Below are 18,670 nucleotides of genomic sequence, written 5' to 3'. Positions count from 1 at the left end.
CTTATGTACAGGTCCTGTTTGGGTTCTGGTAAAACCATAATCCTGTATGTGGTTAATTGAGAGCATTTGACATCTCTACAAAAAAAGGCTCCTACAGCTTTACACTTGGCACACTAATGATCTAAAGCGTATTAGGTCTACCATCTTAAATTTGGTGTTACTCAATAACGGAGCCATAATTATTGGAACATATGTTCTTTCCCTACTGTTAGAAGTAAAGGTCTGCTGTGAAGAAGAAATATTTACACTTGTTCCTAGAATCAAAGTGAGATAATGAGAAGACAAACATCAAAATGCATAGATCATGTATGGTAAATACTGCTCATAGTTAGTCTTCTTCCTGTTTAAAATGACAATTCACTTTGTAAAATTAATAGCAACAGTATTCATTCACCCAACATGATGTAGGTGATATGTCTTTGGGTTCAGTCACCTCATGAAACTGTCGTTTTCTTCAAGTAGAACAAATTGTATCCAGAAGATTTTCAAACCACACGCATGTTACAGTTTTGTGCTGTTGCTGACTTGTGACAAATTGTGTTTGGTTTTTTTGTTTTTTTTGTTTTTTTTTTTTGTTCCCTCACGCATTTTAGGGTGTTGTACCACTTGAATAAGTAAATGTACCAAAGTCAGATTTTAATTTGTAACAAAATATTTCCAGGTCACAAATGATTTTACAAGTACTGTATTTGACTTGCCTTTTATAGTTTATAAAACCAATCACAAAGACACTAGTATAACCTACTGTGTACAGGAGTTCTATACCTCACTGACACTGTTTTGTTAACAAAAAAAATATATTTGCTAAAAAAAGCATTGTGCAGACATACAACTCTCAGCTCCTTCAATAAAGAAACAAGTCTGAGGTAAATGGAAGTCTGTGGCAATTATTTAACAACGTGATTGTTTTATCTTTCATTTGGTTCAAGTGACGCACAAGATCAGGCATCACTGGACTGAAAGATATTTTGATAGTCCAGGTTAATGATCATTCCCACAGAGAACCAGGTCCCTGTTCTCCTCAAGACCCTTGCTTGACTTCCATTAGGCACAACCCAGGGAGTTGGCCATGTGGACTAGAAAAGAGAAAAGATAGAAAAGAGATTTATTTATTTATTTATTTATCTTTGTGGCAGACTTCTCCAGACACTGTCAGAGTCCTCACCTGGTGTTTCCAAGCAGCACAACCACAGACAAGGTGCTGTCTGGGAGGGATCTGAAGAGCTTCCGCAAGCGTCGGTCCAACTTCCTCATCATGACATCCACTTGCTGGTCCTACACAGATTACAAAATCGAGTCTTCATTGCTTGTATCAAATGAATAATAAACTGTTCAGGTCTTTCAAACATTTGCCCCACAAAGCTAGCCTAAATCTAAACAGCTCAGTTTTCATTATGAGATTTTATTTAATAAGATATCTACTAAGAATTGACTAAACCTGCCAGCTGAAAGACGGAACAATCAGGGAACTATGATGTTCAAAGAGGTGCAAAAACAAACTTCACTGCTAACATGGCTTGCTAACGGGCTAAATTCAGCATAGCATTTACAAACGTGTAATACTAATGTGTACTGTGTTAGCATGCTGACAAAGAAAAATACACTGGCAGACAGAAAAGCGGGGATTAGTTCAACATATATACAGCACCAGTTTTCACTGCGATTGACTAGTTTAAAAAAAAAAAAGTTGTGCCATCAGATTCATTTAAAACATCATTTATCATTATCAAAACAGTGGTTTTAGGAATGTGTGACGACCAGCTGTAGTCATTACAACCTTGTCTTTACCTGAGAACTGCTGTGCATGTGGGTCCCCTCCTCATCATCTTCTGCTTCCACTGTGGTGATCGGCATCGTCCCGGCAACCCATGAAGGCAAGTGGGGTGGAGTTAAGGATGGACAGATGAGGTAGTTTTCCTTCCGGAGATCCTCAGAGGAGCAGAGGGCTGCCTGTTTACCCTCTGAATTCTCAAACTCTGTCATCCAGAGACACTTGGGTTAGAGACACTCATACAGTACAACAAGGGAAGATGAATAATGTAGCTTTTTACTTACTTATGTAGGCATGTCTTGCATGTTTTCCAGGTTTGGCAAGCAGTACAACTCTCTCCACCGTACCAAAGTGACCAAATGTCTCTCTGACTGTCTCCTCAGACAGTTTAGACTTTGTGGTAGTGGGCTGCAACTTTTTACCGTTTACTTTAACTGGGGGAAATCCGTTCACTGTTGTAACAGGAGTAATACCTGAATATGTTGGATCTAACGTGTGTCCATTGAACTTTGCTGAAATCTGTATGCACTCAGCCATACTGGGGCTTAATTTTACAGTGTACAGGTGACTGGTGTTGAGATTGTCGCCCATTAACGCATTAAGAGTCAGATCCAAGTCCAGCACTGACTCATTAACAGGCCTCTGGACCTAGAAAAGACACACACAAGCAAAAATGTTGGAGATATAGTAGTCTACAAAAGTTTCAACGTAACTTTAAGTGTAATGTAAGGGGAATAATTAACAGAAAGCAAAAGAAAAACAGGAAGAGAGCTACCTTGATGGACTGTCCCTGCATATTTAGTCCATTCAAAGTTTTTAAAGCCAGCATAGCTCCCTCCAGCAGCTCGAACTCTACCTCCGCATGAACCTGGAGACCAAACATTGTCCAGGTGTTGATGTGTTAATCAGAGATAGAAATACAAAGCTTACTGAATGTAAAATAAATGATTATAATGTAGGTAAGATATACCCTGACAGTTGTGTTCAACATTTTGATTTTCCGAACCGGTCCACAGCAACAAAACAGCCGCCTCACTTCCCTCTCAGAGAAACCTGGAGGGAATGGCCCGGCAAACACTACACACATATCTCTAATTTTTGCGCACACCTGTAGGATAAACACACACATTAGGTAGCACATTTAAATGCAAGTAGTATTTTACATACATAAAATAACTCTCAGACACTTTTAAAGTGATCATGTTCTGAATAAATGCCTCACTCTCTGGTACTGGTGCTCCTGATGAGAGAAGTACCTCTTTAGATAGTCTGAGAGGGAAGAAAACTGGAGCACTGAGAGGAACGGACACTTGGTCTGTCTCCTGAAAGACGCCAACAGCTGAAGGAGACCAGATAAAGTGACAAAGGCAGAGAAAAATAAGAGGACGGGCACTATATTGTTCATTGTCAAATTAGGCAGAAATGACACACAACTGAATGGAGACAGGGATCCCAATATCTAAAAAATAGCTAAAACAGCAGCAGGGAAGCTATAACTTCCCTTTAACCTTTATGAGGACCAACAGATCAATGCATATTTTGGGTAGAAAGCAAAGCTCATATCAAGTGTCTAATCAGGTAAAGGCCAGGAGGCATTAAAGCTACAAATCCTCATGTCTCACCTCTTTGTCAGAGTTGTGCCACAGCTGTTTCGACAGATCCAGGGCAATGTCGGAGCGCTTTCCTAAAAAGGCTATTGACCGTCCAAGTGTCTGTAGTCTGTCAACAAACCTGCACAAGAAATTAAGACGGATAATCTGTCAAATATAGCTGCAGCAGAATGTGCGATAAGATGGGCTTCACATTGTGAATGAAGAACAGAATCCTACTATTAGTAACAAAGATGTGCAGGAAAATTGATTGGGATAGGATTGGAAGATGTACGTTTTTAAGTCTATCATTTCAGATTTTCTAGAAGGCGTTAAAGCTCATTAACCCTGCCGTTGTAGTTGAAATTATTCTGTAGAACAACTAAATCATATGCACTTGATTAGAAAATTTCAGACAACGACAGACAGAGGTTACAGAGATCAGTAGACTGACTCAAACTAGGTCCACTTGTGAAAATCTGAAACTGCTGTTGATAAAAAGTGTAGTGATATGTAGAATATAAACAGGTACACAAACGTATTGTACCTGTGACTTGGTGTTGGTGCAGGTGCACAGTCGGTGGACTCCTCCACTACTGTATATCCCCACAGCTCCTCCAGATGAAGTTCTACAACCTGACAGTGAGCATACACAGAAGATATCTCAGCTGTGTGTAGGTGTGTGTGTGTGTCTGTTTGTGTGTTAGAAAGTAATGTGTTACCTGAAGAGGTCCTGTTTTAATAAAGTACTGAGCCAGCTCCAGGGCTGCCACGGCATCCTCTATGGGATCATGACCCTTCTTCTCTTCAGTTTGAATTTGCCTCCTGGGACACAAGTGGAAAATTGAATTATTAGCCGTGGTGGGAGAAAGAGACAGATATGCTGAGAGAGAGTGAGAGAGAGACAACTTACTTCAGCACTGTCTCGGCCAGGACCTTAAGTTTAAACCTCTGTCCAAACTCTCTCCTGTACAGCAGTGAGGTGTCGATTACATGCCGGTGGACCAGCTGCCGGAAGGACACAAACAAAACAGAGGTCACAACTTCAGCTTTTATAGAAAAAATGTTTAAAGAGAGCCTCTCCGAAATGAAATATATATCTGCGATATATCTGAATTGAATGGATTGCCAATTAAAATGACTTCTGTTAAATACTGTAGTCACGTTGAGCTCTAAAAATATTGACATTTTAGATGAAGGCAACAAAAATCCCCATATCGTGGACACTAGTAATAAGGCACAGAAAAAAAATCTGGAAAAAATCACATTTATTTTACAGTGTTTATGATTTCTGAATATAAAAGCCCTTTACTTACTAGGTTAGTTTGAATACTTTCAGTACACACACATTTGAGTACAGCACAGTATTTGAGAGAAGCTAGAAGCTTAGCTTCTCTCAAATACTTCTATTATTAAAGAATATACGTGGCTGACAGCGACGCAGGCTGTTCACATAGCGGCTTTAAAGACTATAGATAGTGAAGACATTTTGCTAAACACACACTTCCATCTTCAAACACATACAAAGATTCTCCTGCCCTCAGGTTCATGATACGTTCAAACAGAACTATTGTAGTAACTCACTTTTAGAGCCATAAGGTCGTTGTTAAGTGAATGGCCCACCAAAACTGCATCGCTCGGCAACAACGCCCTGAGCTTCCTTTGAATGTCCTGCAGGTTGGTAGTGATTGGTCGCAACATCTCTGCGGTTATACCAGAGAACCTATCAGAAGGTGAATCAGAACATTGTGATTAATGTTGGTAAAACAGAACCAATCAATCAGTTTTAACAGTATCCATCTGTGTGTGTGTGTGTGTGCGTACATGCATATGTATGTGTGTACCTGGTGAGGTAGTTGAGGATTCGGTCCTGAGGTTTTACAAGATCGTCCATCACACAATTCCCATCACTATCCACCAGAGAAACACGAGCCAACTCATATCCCTTTTCTGTTAGACACTGAGCCACAACATGAACACACTGATTAACTGCTGGGACAGGGATGAAAACCTTGCAATAACTTCTAACAAAACTTCTAACAACATCTTGCCCACAAAAGCGATAATATCCAAGATGTGTAAACGGGGATGGCACTAGAGAGGAAGAACCAAACCAAAATACAGTTATTTACAGGGTGATGGGTGCGGTGATCTGACAATTTCAGCTGCTCTTTGTACCACACGAGCTACGAGTGAAATAGAAGTGCTTTAAAGTGATGTAGATTGCTCTAAAAACTTGGCTGACTTGTTTCTGAGCACATGTATCCACCTGGTTGTCTGTTTGGATAGATAATTTCTACCTGACAAACCAAAAAACATTTTTACCTGAAGCATATTTATAGTATTTATAGTAACATTCTGACTTGACCGAATGCGCTATAACGTTATGAAAACTCAAAATCACCCATTTAAAAATGTTTTTTAAAAACAAATGAAAATGTCATATTTATAATGATCCAAATTCTGCCAGTGAATTCATAACATACCGTCTATCATATATATAAGACGGTACTATAAAATTAGTGTATCCATACTACATTGCATATAGTATACCTGGTACGTGCCTGTCTATCAGTAATGTATGATGCATATATTTGTCACAATATACTATATACTGCAGTATTGATTGTTTGAAACTATATAATTGGATGGAAAGTGGGAATACTAAGTATATAGTTGAGAGCATCTCACCATCTCACAGTCAAGTCCATACAGAGGGCTGTTATCAGTCACATAGTCAACACTGTCTATGCACACATAATCCTCAAAGCCAGGCATTCCTGTGTCAGAAGAAACACAAAAAGAAGTGAGAAGGTAGAGATGGAGAAAGAGAGACCACGTCCACATCAACCAAGCTAAACCCGACAATGCATCTCTTTCTCTGCATTTATGCTTTCCATCTACAATATGTCATAATTTTTCACACACAAAAACAGAGCTTTTGTTGTAGATACATGTAAAAACACTTTTTAGTTTTAGTGAGGATGGAGAATACAGAGCTTTTGGAAAACAAAAACATACAGTGTGCCTGCTGAGGGACAGTCAGAAGCAGAGTGGCAGTAAAAAAGTCCTGACAGTGCAACCGTGGAAGAACTTAATTTAGCCGGCTTATTGTGGACGTTATCAGAGATAGACTTACCTTTGACAGGATAGTGTCTCTTGATCATCTCCTCCTGGGTGAGAACATACGCTGTCAGTCCTCTCCTCTGTGTCCCAAACTTGGTGATTACTGGGTGACACCTCAGTGCTGCAGCAGTGCACACCACACACACACACACAATTAATAACAAAAGCAAAAACACAAATCTACAACTCACAGCTATAATATTTTTATAATAATGTGATGATATTCTGGGGATGAATATTACAGTATTCAGAAGATAATTACACACAAGAATGTCCTTTTGACTAACAGTCAAATGAACTGTGGATATGAGACATTCATTGTTAATTTCATCACCAACAGTACCAAGTCTCCTGTTATATTGATATATTGCATAGGTCTGCACATACTCAGAACAAATCCCCCCACGATTCTCACCATTGTGCAGTTTACTGCTTTCATTGTGTCTCTGGGAAAGGGATGGATCATCAGATTCAGGGACTTCACTGCTGAAGATTCCTGACGCCAGGTCGGTAGAGGGTGGAATGAAGGTGACCCTCTAATCCAGCCAGATAAAAAGCAAGCACCAGTGTTAACCTAAAATTCTGACACAGTGAAGATAATGTTTCCCATTTCCCATCACCTCTGGTTGCTTACAGTGGTGTAGCTGGTCCTGAGGTGTTGCAGCGTGAGGTAGTGTTTGTAAAAGTGACTCTGGGTCAGGCCTTCCACGATCACCACATTCACAGCTTTAATCCTCTTCTGATGACGGAGACGACACCAACTAAAAGAGACACAGGGGAAGGCAGAAAATTAAGACAATTAGTGGTGTAGTCTGCAGTACAACAGACTTAAAATAGATCATATAGATTATTGTTAGAGCACGGGGACAAAGTATAAGTATCTTACAGAGAGTTATTTGATGAGAGCTGATAAGATCTTACTACCAAAGTCATTACCTGGGCTGTTTAATGCCACCTGTTTTCCCCAGAGCGGCGTAATGTAGCAGCTCCGTCAGCTCATTCAGTGTAATTGGTTGTTGAATGTGGTCAAGCAGCACAGAGATCCGCGGCGAGCGGAAGGAACGTCCACATTCCAGCGTCTCCTCACCTTCCTGCACAATTTTTAATCTCTTGGCCTTCTCATGTGCTGTGGGGGCAATACTCTTTCTTTTCTGTCCGTTGCATGTTGCTGCTGCTGCTGCTGATGATGATGACGACGAGGATGAAGGCTCCATGTTCAAGCTGATATTTCTACTGGGAGATAATAAAAAAAGCTATTTTCAATGACATTTGTCTCCCGGCTGTCAAATCTTAAACTTGCAGAAGTTGATGTACATCTAAAAGTTACACATGCTCCTCTTTAAATTTGCATTGTTTTATTTAGGGAAGTAGAAAAAGCAAGCCCCGTGTTAAGCCAGCTAGTGCTGTCTATCAAAGCCCAATACTTTTTGAGTACTGATCAAAATGTGTCAGTAACTTTAAATATCAAAAACTGTCAATTCTTGAAAGTTAGCATTGAATGCTTTATGTGTTCTTTAACGTTTAACTTATTCTTTGATCAGATATTTCCTCGCTTAAATCATCACTTTCAACTGTATTTTATACTGTGGTTGCTTTGTGCTCTGTGCTGGGACAAAATAAACACAAGGAAAAAGACAAAGTAGGTAGGTGGGGGTCTTCATGCTTTCATCTAGCCCGATTGCATTGCTGTTTCAGGAAATGACTTTAAACTACACAAACCTGTATTTTTCTGCAAGTAAACTACATCATAGACATCTGAAACAAAAAAGAGAGAGAAAGGGAATGAAGAATATGCACACGTTTACAGTGTAATCCCCAATATGAGGCACCAAATCAAGTAATGTTTTAGTACAGGTATCATATTGGCAGGAGCACTGAACATTTTCAAAAGATACCCAGCCCACCTGGCAATTATTTGGTGTACTGAAATTCTGTAATAACTTCACCAGGTGGGATTGTACAAGCAACACTAAAGAGGCGTTAGTATAGTATTTTTAAAATAACATTAATCTGGGTTCATCTTGATTGCTTTAACAATAAAACAACACATTATGGGGTTTACAGACTGATTGAAATTAACGTTACATGTTGTCTTTGGGGTACTTTACCCCACTATGAACTGTCAGGTAAATAAGTAAGTTTAAGCTTTATCTAGAGGTGCAGGTGGATTGATTGTAAGTTCACATTGGATTTTCAGTACAGTGACTTTGGGAATCTGAACTGTTACAGGTGTGCAAAGATACTTAACGTACAGAATTATACACGTGAAATGTCTCACCGTTCAGCTGGATCAGTGGTTTAACTTTCTCTCTCTCTGAGGGAGTTTCTGGGGTCAGTTTGGTGGTTAACTACTAGGATAACAGTTAACGTTACACGGGAAATACTATACACACCTAACGTTAGCAAGCTAATACTTCAACCAATAATTTCCACAAACGCATTCATAGCTCAGGAGTGTTTATAAGATCGGTATACACGTGAGAATAGTAACGAGAGCATCTGTAAATACCAGATGTTATTGGTCCTGCGGGGTCTGAATTCATGTTTTTCCACCACTGGTAGAGGCTAAAAACACATGGAGGTACTGCAGCACGTTACAATGTGTGACGTAAAGTTAGAAAAATACTATGACAATTTCCGGTTTGTAAGCGTTTGTAAGTCGGTGAGTGCATGTAGATAAAATTGCGTAGTGTCAGTGTTTAGTGGGAAATAATCACACGTTACAGATCAGACTGACACTGTATCGGCATATAATTACATTTATTTCATTCTTGTTGTCTTTGATGGGCTGCGGTTGGGTTAAAGCCAGTATTTCATGCTTTTGTTTTGACGACAAACCGGAAGTGAAGTTCTGTTTTTGATTCGTTTTTTCTTTGATCGACTATTTGTGTCTTCAGTTGCAGCCCCAACTAATCAAGCTTAGAGTACTGGATGAACATTTTTAAAAAAACCAGCGCGATTTGTGCTTCGTTTTCTGTCGTAGCTAGTGGCGAGTTCCTTTTATACCGTAATATTTTGTGGTAAAGTTAACGTTAGTTGCACGAAATTATAATAGGTAACATTATGTCTACGAGGAAACTGGCCAAGTAAGTAACAGATTAGCCATGTTAGCTAAGTTAACGTTAAATAACAACATGGGAAGACAGAGAAACAATGTCGTTAGTTAACATCCCTGAATGTTTTATTAACTTTGTAGGTTATAAGGTTACTTTTGTGTTACGATAAGTGCGTGATTAGTCTTTTAAAATGGAAGCTATCTGTGTTTGAAACAGTAACGTTACTTGCCCCTTACCCCCTTACTTTTGTCTTGTAACGTTAAAGGCACAAATTGGGGCAAAGGGGCAAGTATCGCTAAGATTTGGCAAAAACATGTGGGGCCTAAAGATAATAAGTTATTAGGTTTAACGTTCCTACACTTATAACAGAAGCTCTTAAATCCTTTCCTGCCTCCACAGAGAACTAGGATTATTGAAGCAGCGGGGTCAGTCCTCTAATGGGTTAAAGAAACTGCTATCAAGTAAGTATGAAATTATTTGATATGATAATGTGTATACAGAGTTCATGTTTAGACTTGATCCCCCTTTTTATTCACTGGATGACGCTGTTACATTTGCTGTATAATATTGTATGTTTTCTTTCAGATCAAATATTTTCATACCTGATAGTGATTGATTTCGAGTCTACTTGCTGGAGAGAGAAAAACCACTACAGCCAGGAAATTAGTAAGTAACCCTTTATATGTTGCGTGCAAACCATTCATCTGTTTACCCTTATTATTATTGTTAACACTCCTTCCATTCTTCCTTCTATGCAGTTGAGTTTCCTGCTGTTCTGCTGAACACGTCCACAGGGGAGATCGAGTCCGAGTTTCATACTTATGTTCAACCCCAGGAGCGCCCCATTCTGTCTGAGTTCTGCACTGAGCTGACTGGAATTACACAGGTATCTGTACATAGGCATGATGACACTGCTACAAACATATCATTGCGCTTTCTGGTTCCATGTACTGTAGATAGTTTAACATTACATCTGACAGCTTAATTTCTCTGTCTCACAGATGCAAGTTGAGGCAGGGATCCCCCTTCAAATCTGTCTTTCGCGGTTCAGCCGCTGGCTGCAAAACCTGCAGCTCGATATGGGTGTGGTGTTTTCCAACAGACAACAGATATCATCTGAATCTTCAGCTTCTCAAAAACTCTGTACCTTCCTCACATGGTCAGGTAAAAGTCAATAACAATGATCTACAACTCTTGTGGTAACCAGTCTCTGCCTCCGTTAGTGTGGATCTTTCCTGCATTGGAGACAAGAGCACACTAAACACCAAACCTTATACAATAATACTGATTTATCTGGCTCTGTAGCTCTGTTGCATTATTTGCAATGGAAAGGCTGTCTTACGACTTTAGCATGGTTTAATTTCCCCTTGTTGGAATTTTGAAATGTTTGAAAAATGAAGAGGAGAAATGTTGCTAAAACACATTGTTAATTTTAATGTGCCTCCATCTGCATTGCGCATCAGACTGGGATCTTGGAGTTTGCTTGCAGTACGAGTGCAAACGCAAGCAGCTCCATAAACCTGACGTGCTCAACAGCTGGATAGACTTGAGAAGCACCTACAGGGTAAGTAAAAGCTCAGTCGCTTTATCGTTACACTTCTGTACTCTTTCATTCTTCCACACTCGCTTACGGATGTACCAAACAATAATCTTTGTAGTTGTTTAGTGCACCAGTTCTTTTCTTGATTGTTTAGTCTATAAAAGTAATTTACATTTTATTGTTATGGCAAATTCCCACCTGAAGTTACCAGGGCCCAAAATGAAGTATTCAGTTTTCTTATTGTGTCTGAGCAACAGTCCAAAACCCAAAGGTATTACATTTTTAATGACATGAAACCAAGAATAACCCCTTTTTTGTATTTTTCAGCTGTTTTACGACAGGAAACCCAAAGGCCTCAACGGGGCACTACAAGATCTTGGAATACAGTTTTCAGGGAGAGAACATTCTGGTAAAAAAAAAAAAAAAAGTTATTTTGTCAAAATAAACCTTAATCTTGAAATAAAAAAAGACTTGATCTAATCTTGTGTTTCTTATTTTTCCGTCAGGTTTGGATGATGCCCGAAATACAGCTCAGTTGGCAGCGAGGATGATGAGGGATGGGTGTGTGATGAAGACCACTAGGAGCCTGGTGAGGGTGAGTGGTCGCCGTCCAACGATACATCCCAACCCCTAAATCCCTGGCCCCCATCTGTCTTGCCAAGCATAACCTGTTACAGAGGATGACCGTATGGAAGTCTTCATGGATGAAGCTTGTTTGGTGCAGAAAGGCATGTAGAATTTTAAATTTTGTGACGCTTTCTTATGTAAATAAACACATTTATAACTGAACCGTTGCAAATCATAAACTCTGGTACATACCCTTTGTTTGGTCCAGATTTTAGACTTTTGCACTTGATGTAAAATATGACAATGGACAATGAAGAGAGAAATTAAACATGCTGGGAAAATACAGCATAGCAGCAATAACTTCAATTGACAAGACGGTTTCAAGAAAAATCAGGAGTGGGTGATATTTTATTAGTTAATAAATGTATATCTGTCATCCTTTCTTCTAATAGACCCCACTAATGGTCAAACCTGTGTTTGGAAACACAACTGCAGACAACAAGAAAGAAAAATCTAACATCGATAAAGAGGAAAACACACTTACCACAAACACACTGTCATCGTCCAAGATTCCTCCCAAATCATGTTCAGAGAACTTTACAAAGGAGACGACAAGTTCAGTTCAGGAATCTGCTCAAATCTGTCAGAGCCTGATTTCACCAAAGACACTGCTCAATGGTACAACTACGTCACTATGGGGACGCAGCAGGACGTCAGTTACAGCAGAGGCAGTCACTAATATCTCCTCCTCAGTTCTGATAAATTGTCTTTCACCTCACAATAACAATAACTGCCTTGTTCTGTGTTCTACTACGGTGGGCTGCCTTTCAAATCTGCCTCAGCCAAAACAGCCCTCAAAAACTGGAGCAACAGTCGGACTTGTGGAGGAGGGGGAAGTTGCAGAACTCTTAGTGGAGACAGAGGACAGGTGTGGTTCATACGATGATGTGGTGTTGGAGGGTGATGATGATGATGTCGTCAGTGAAACGGAGAGAGGATTTGATATTGACCATGTGTCAGATTTTGACAGCGGATGTTATGTGTGGGAAGAAACTGATAATACACATTCACCAGGCGTTCAGGGCACATTAACAGATTATATAAAACAAACATTGTGCGTTGAAAAGAACTTTAAAACTCAAAAGATGACTAGTGAGTCATCCCATGTTAATGTGTCTAAATGCTTCAATGAAAACGGGCGACATTCAACATTCTCAGAGCCAAATACTTATTTTGCAGTTCCTAAAACTGTTCCTCGGGACTCCAAATCAAATCAGCATAAAACAGGACTTAAAACCTCTAGAAAAGTACTAGAAAAGTCTGATGGGCCCTTTAAAAACTCTAAAACAAACACACCCCTTCCCTTCAGGCACAAACCCTTCATCCCTGAAAAGACCTCCACCCCTTATACCTCATTTGCCAGGCCCAAAGCATTCACCACACAACACGCAAAGCTCAAAGAGACTCCGCAATCTTCCTTTACCATCTTCTCTGACCGAGAAAAACCCTCCCGTCCCCCCTCATGTGGATCTTTTTGCGGCTCTAAGAATGTCCTCTCCTCTTTGTCAACCAACACACTCTCCTCACGGGCCAATCATTCCTCCGTCTCTGTGACAGTGAAAGGACAGAGGATCACATCCCCACTGTGTGCGTGTGGGCGTCGTGCAAAGCGTCAAGTTGTATCCAATGGTGGTCCGAATCACGGGCGAGGGTTTTATTGCTGTCCAGTCCGCAGGTCTGGCAGCGGAAACATAATCCAGAAGGGATGTGAATTCTTTAAGTGGGAGTCAGCTCTGATGAAGAGCAGTTCAGTGGCCTCTCCTGCGGTCGGGTCCTCTGTCTCACTCTGTCAGATCAACTCGACTCTGAGCCGTCGCCCACCCGACAGGTCAGCGATAAGAAAGAGCTATTAACTTGTTGGAGAAAACCCGCTCACGTGTGTGTTCTACCTCAGTCACATAGACTTTGTGATATTATCAAAACACTATTGGTACGAAGATGATTAATTGTATTTTGTTTGTGTCTCCTCATTATGTTTTTTTAAAAGTAAAAACTGAATAGATGTGCTTGAAGATGAGAACAGATTTGTTTTTCTGTTGCTGCCACACCCACAGCTGCTGTGGAGATCTGCTGGAAGGAACTACATACAGCAGTACAAATCAAAGCTGTTAATGAAATTCCATAGTGAATGCTTAATTTAATTTATTGATTCCAGTTTGGTCAATTCATTTGCTTTGATCAATTTAAAATCAAATTAATTGCTTTTCTGTATTTGACAATATTATAAAGTGAGTCATACGTTTTAGGACATAAAAGTGAAATGAACATTAATGAATAATAACAATTGACTAATAAAATTATTTAATGTGATTTTAGTGATTATCGATTATTATTATTTCTTTTGAAAAAAGTACCAATAATGAAAACTGATAATAAACGTTATTGTATTTATTCTATTGTATGGTACATATACTGTTTTGGAAATATGCCTAGAGATCAAATGAAATGTTAAGTAAAATAATAAAGGGACTGTTATGTCAAGACTTTGTTTTATGTTGTAATTGTTTAATTTCTTGGTTTTGTTTAGACTGTTTTTATCAGTTGTGGAAAAAGTCTTCAGAACTTTTACTTAAGCACTTATAGCAAGTAAAAGTCCTGCATTCAAAATTTTCCTTAAGTAGAAGTATTAGCAACAAAATATATTTAAAGTATCAAAAGTATGGTCCTTTTCAGAATCGTGTATATATATATATACTAATCAAAATCAGCAAAGTAACCAGTAACTAAAGTTGTCAAAAATCATAATGGAGTTCAATAATTCCCTCTGAAATGTGGTGGACCCGTTAGCATAAAATAGAAATACTCGAGAAATGTACCTTAAAATTGTAGTGAAGTACAGTACTTAAGTAAATGTACATTGTGACATCCACCAGTGATATTTCTGTAATAAAAAATGCGGATAATCCAAGTTGCACAATGTTTCGGGCGTTTTTGTCCCTCCTCACACGCCGTACAGGACAAACCGGAACGTGCGATGTTGTGACCATAGACGGTACATATGGTTGTGACTAAATGAGACGTCGTGCCTCAAAGCAGCTACAGTTTCGACTTGAACACGTGTTTAGACGGGGAGGCTGTATCATTTTGTGAACTCCACGTGTTTGTTTTTATATAGTAACTTAGACGCTGCAGCTATAAAGTTTATAACCTTGTGTTAGCCGCAGCGGTTAAGCTAACGGCTAATTAAGCCGAGGGGGAGTAACCAAAACAAGAAGGTAGCCGTGCTGCTAGAGAGCGTAAACACAAGTTACTTTATTATTTGCACGAAATCTGCTATCATGTCGGCCGTGTCAAATGACTCGAGGAAACGGAGCAAGAAGCGGTATGCGGCCAGCCACCACAACAAGCGGTGGAAGGGCTCCCGGGAGCTGGAGGTGGGGATGCAGGGGATCCTCATCACATGCAACATGAACGAGAGGAAGTGCACCGCGGAGGCCTTCAATCTGCTCAATGAATACGCCGACCAGCTGTATGGGCCCGAGAAGGTGAGTCCAGAAGCACTTTTATATTCCCTGTTATACATATCTATCAGATCTCTACCAGTTATAGACGAGGCCTGTTCCCAAGTTACTGTGCATGTGAGCTGCACTCTATTACAGTAAGTTAGTGGGAAAGTGAAGACTGAAGTGCATATTCTATATTGTTTCTAACGTCACATTGAGTTTGTGTATTGCATTGAGGTAGTCAGAGAAAACAACTTTTCATTGTGCACATGCCTGTGACAATTGGTTTGAATTAAACCTCAAACTAGTTACAAATCAACTGAAATGTGACCATCTGTTATAGTGCTTAATCTAACAGTTTGGATTATCAGTTCAATTCTTTAAGTAGTCTTTCAGCCAAAAGTGGTCAACAATGTTGCCTGTTCCACCATATCAAATTTGAAGAATTGCTTGTTTTATATCATTGTATCAAGTTTTGATATCTTTGGACTTGATTTGGTAATAAAGTTGTTTCAGAGACTGCCCTCAACTGAGTAACTTAACTGATCTACTGACATAAAGTGGCACTCTCATGATCACAGTTGCAAGATAATAATGGAAGCAGCAGTGAAGAAGAGGAGGCCGAGGAAGAAGATGTTGATGTAGCGCTGAAGAAGGAAGTGGCACAGCTGCAAGCATCTGGAGCTAAACAGGAGAGACGCTTCCAGGCTTTGGTCAGTGGAGCAAACAATGTCATCTTCATCAAAACTCTAAATCTGGGTAAGTCCTTTTTTTTTTTTGAAAGAATGAATCACTAAAGTGAGTTAATTTTTGTTTTTTTTTGGCTTTCAGTATTATTATGGCAACAATTTGGATTTTGTTTTTTCCTTTCCAAGAATCTGACAAGCTGGTTCATCACATCCTATCTGATCTCCACACCACCAAGAAGAAAAAGTCCCGAGTGATACTTCGGATGCTGCCAGTGAGAAGCTAAAATCACAGTCAACAGTCACCCTAACTATGTTTAATATGACTCTTGATTGAACTGTTGTGAGTGACTAAAGTGTGTTCGTGAGACAGTGGTTTTTAAAAAAGGATACATTATTTGACATTTGTGGATAACAACTTCTAATGTTCTATGTGTCCAAATTATTAGGCATAGTTTTCACGTTGCATCATTTATTATGCCACTTGTGCAAATTAAGATGAGGTGCAGTTGTTGAATACCTTTTTATAACAATCGAAATGATTGTTAAAATGTCCGCAGTGTCTTACCCTTGTTTTCATCTCATCCAGGTAACAGGAACATGCAGGGCCTTCCAGGATGACATGGTGAAGTACCTCACCACTTACCTGGAGCCTTGGTTCAAAACCCCAAACTGTGCTACCTACCAGATCGCCTTCAAGGCCCGCAACAGCAGCCACAACAAGAGAGACGAAATCATCAAATCAGTAGCAGGTATTGTTTGGCTTTTAGATGTCAGATGAAAGAACTAAATGAAATTTAATTTCACCTTTTTGACAATCTGAACAATACTGACTCCTCCTTTTGGTTTTTGAATGTTGCAGGCCTAGTGGGGAAGTTGAACCCCAAGAACAAGGTTGATTTGACCAACCCAGAACTGACAATCATTGTGGAGGTCATCAAGGCTGTGTGTTGCATCAGTGTGGTAAAAGACTATACACTGTATAGAAAGTACAACGTTCAGGAAGTAGTAAAAGAGGACACGCCAAAGCTTGATGTGGCCACAGCAAAAACTGATACAAATACAGCGGAGGAGAAGGAGAAACACGATGCAGAGACAAACAAAGAAGAGAAGAAAGGCGAGGAAGACAATGACAAAAATGTGCCACAAGACAAAAAGGAGGTTGATAAGGGTGAAGCTGACGGGGAGTAAAAGCTCACAGCTAGAGAAATTGAGCAGTTGATGAGTTAGATTTAAAAGTTATTTTAATGGAACATCATCTCAAGTTGCTTTATATAGTAGTGCATTTGTTTTAAAGGGATGGTTCAAAGCAAAGATAAGGCGATTTGTTTTTCACTGAGGCTGGAAACATTCAAACAGAATCCAAACATATCATATGTCTTTTTTTATATCATTATAAGATATTCATGATACATATGTACTGTCTCCATTGAGATGTCCGTATTAGATAGCAGTGATCTTAAATTAGCTGCATGTCTGCAGCATAACTTTACCGTCATCTGACAGTTTTTTAGTGCTGAATTTGATTTGATTTTTTTTTTTTTTTCTTATATCAGTGTCATTTTATTTCTGACATTTTTACTCAAAGGAAAAAAGAGTTTTCAGATCAACTGGTGTGTCACATTTTTTGTCATTTCTTAAAGCAGTCCCTGAATTAAAGCTACCTGTGTGTTTGATGGTTTTTGCCACATATCCTTTACTCATTTTATGGTACACTGTGCTTCAGTGATTGGCACAACAGGGAGGAACGAAGAAGAAAAGAAAGAAGGGTAAAAAAGTACATAAGTGTACTTTGTGTTACTTCACTTCTGCAGTTTGTCAGGGGTCTTTCATTTTACATGACGTAGTAAAATGTCATGTTTGACGTGTTATGCCTACTGCCACGATCATCGAGCTGCTAGTTCTTCTCTGCACCACAAGATGGCGCTGGTGGCTCGTTTGTTCAGACATTAACATCTGTGACAGGCGGAATATGGTGATTGCTTATGGATGAATAATTGCTTCAGATATTTGACATAATCTCATTTTCTTTGCTACATCAGCTTCTGGTATATCAGACTGATATATGACAGATGTAGTGAATTTACATGTATTTGACAGCAGAAAAGTGAACAGTAACGACTAGTGTCTGTGATGGCAAAAGACTGCATTGGTCATGAGCGAGTTGGTTTTTTGAGTGACGGAATGCACCGCGGTGAAGTTAGTTTTAAGTTCGTTTAAATTCGACAGACATTCACCCAGGATCCGGTGACGGCTTCTTACTCAGTTCACCCAGTATCGGCAGTATAAGTGCCGCTTTTAACCACCGGGGGTTAGCTTAGGGACCATCAATAAATTACAATTATTAAAACAGTGTTATGGGAAAATCATTTATTTCAATAGCTTCCATGTCATGTGATTCAAGGACACCAAACTAATGCCGAATTGTAGAACTACACCAGGCAAATTAGACACACCTCTTAATTTTAGATTTAAGCGCATATTTTATTTTATATTAATATTTATTAATATTTTATGTAAAGAAAAAATTTTTTTTTTCAATAGCTTCCATGTCATGTGATTCAGGGACTCCAAACCAATGCTGAATTGTAGAACTACAATTGACAAATAAGACACACCTTTTCATTCTAGATTTGAGTGCATATTTTATTTGATATGACTATTTATAAGGCTTTCTTTTTTAATAGCTTCCATGTGATGTCATTCAGTGACTCAATACCATTGCTGAATTGTAGTATTATACTAGACAAATGAAGCACATCTTTTCATATTAGATTTGAGTAGTATTTCATATTTCTATTAATATTTTTTTTGGAAAAGACAGCTTTATTT

General features: G+C 39.2%; 3 protein-coding genes across 7 annotated transcripts; 2 read left to right on the top strand and 1 right to left on the bottom strand.

The window, feature by feature from the left end:
- Window positions 1–553: 553 nt before the first annotated feature.
- LOC119898687 (RNA exonuclease 5-like) lies at window positions 554–9,085 on the bottom strand. 5 transcript variants are annotated; one of them, XM_038712877.1, is made up of 21 exons: window positions 8,996–9,058; window positions 8,765–8,837; window positions 8,206–8,241; window positions 7,423–7,719; window positions 7,121–7,247; window positions 6,902–7,022; window positions 6,500–6,607; window positions 6,052–6,140; window positions 5,205–5,320; window positions 4,945–5,083; window positions 4,274–4,368; window positions 4,083–4,185; window positions 3,908–3,996; window positions 3,394–3,502; window positions 2,994–3,110; window positions 2,742–2,879; window positions 2,547–2,639; window positions 2,056–2,419; window positions 1,789–1,976; window positions 1,166–1,275; window positions 554–1,076 (listed from the first exon to the last, which is right to left on the bottom strand). In XM_038712877.1, exons 4-21 carry the CDS (start codon window positions 7,698–7,700, stop codon window positions 1,022–1,024), a joined length of 2,439 nt encoding a protein of 812 aa, XP_038568805.1. In that variant the 5' UTR covers window positions 7,701–7,719; window positions 8,206–8,241; window positions 8,765–8,837; window positions 8,996–9,058; the 3' UTR covers window positions 554–1,021. The 5 variants fall into 5 exon arrangements, with proteins under 5 accessions (XP_038568805.1, XP_038568806.1, XP_038568804.1 ...); XM_038712878.1 differs by having other exon boundaries at window positions 7,423–7,716; XM_038712876.1 differs by having other exon boundaries at window positions 8,765–9,085.
- A 320-nt stretch (window positions 9,086–9,405) lies between these two features.
- Window positions 9,406–14,196, top strand: eri2 (ERI1 exoribonuclease family member 2). Its single transcript, XM_038712874.1, has 9 exons — window positions 9,406–9,572; window positions 9,942–10,003; window positions 10,128–10,208; window positions 10,301–10,428; window positions 10,544–10,706; window positions 11,006–11,106; window positions 11,410–11,491; window positions 11,589–11,677; window positions 12,102–14,196. Exons 1-9 carry the CDS (start codon window positions 9,550–9,552, stop codon window positions 13,560–13,562), a joined length of 2,190 nt encoding a protein of 729 aa, XP_038568802.1. The 5' UTR covers window positions 9,406–9,549; the 3' UTR covers window positions 13,563–14,196.
- Window positions 14,197–14,670: 474 nt separating this feature from the next.
- Window positions 14,671–17,518, top strand: thumpd1 (THUMP domain containing 1). Its single transcript, XM_038712873.1, has 5 exons — window positions 14,671–15,194; window positions 15,734–15,911; window positions 16,028–16,113; window positions 16,428–16,590; window positions 16,701–17,518. Exons 1-5 carry the CDS (start codon window positions 14,988–14,990, stop codon window positions 17,027–17,029), a joined length of 963 nt encoding a protein of 320 aa, XP_038568801.1. The 5' UTR covers window positions 14,671–14,987; the 3' UTR covers window positions 17,030–17,518.
- The last annotated feature ends 1,152 nt before the right edge of the window (window positions 17,519–18,670 follow it).

Source organism: Micropterus salmoides, unplaced genomic scaffold (assembly GCF_014851395.1).
Source record: "Micropterus salmoides isolate LMB-PRFRI ecotype aquatic unplaced genomic scaffold, ASM1485139v1 Ms_hic_scaffold_12, whole genome shotgun sequence".
Classification (NCBI taxonomy): Eukaryota; Metazoa; Chordata; class Actinopteri; order Centrarchiformes; family Centrarchidae; genus Micropterus; species Micropterus salmoides.
The sequence above is the reverse complement of the archived record's forward strand: the minus strand, read 5'-3'. Positions and strand labels throughout refer to the sequence as shown.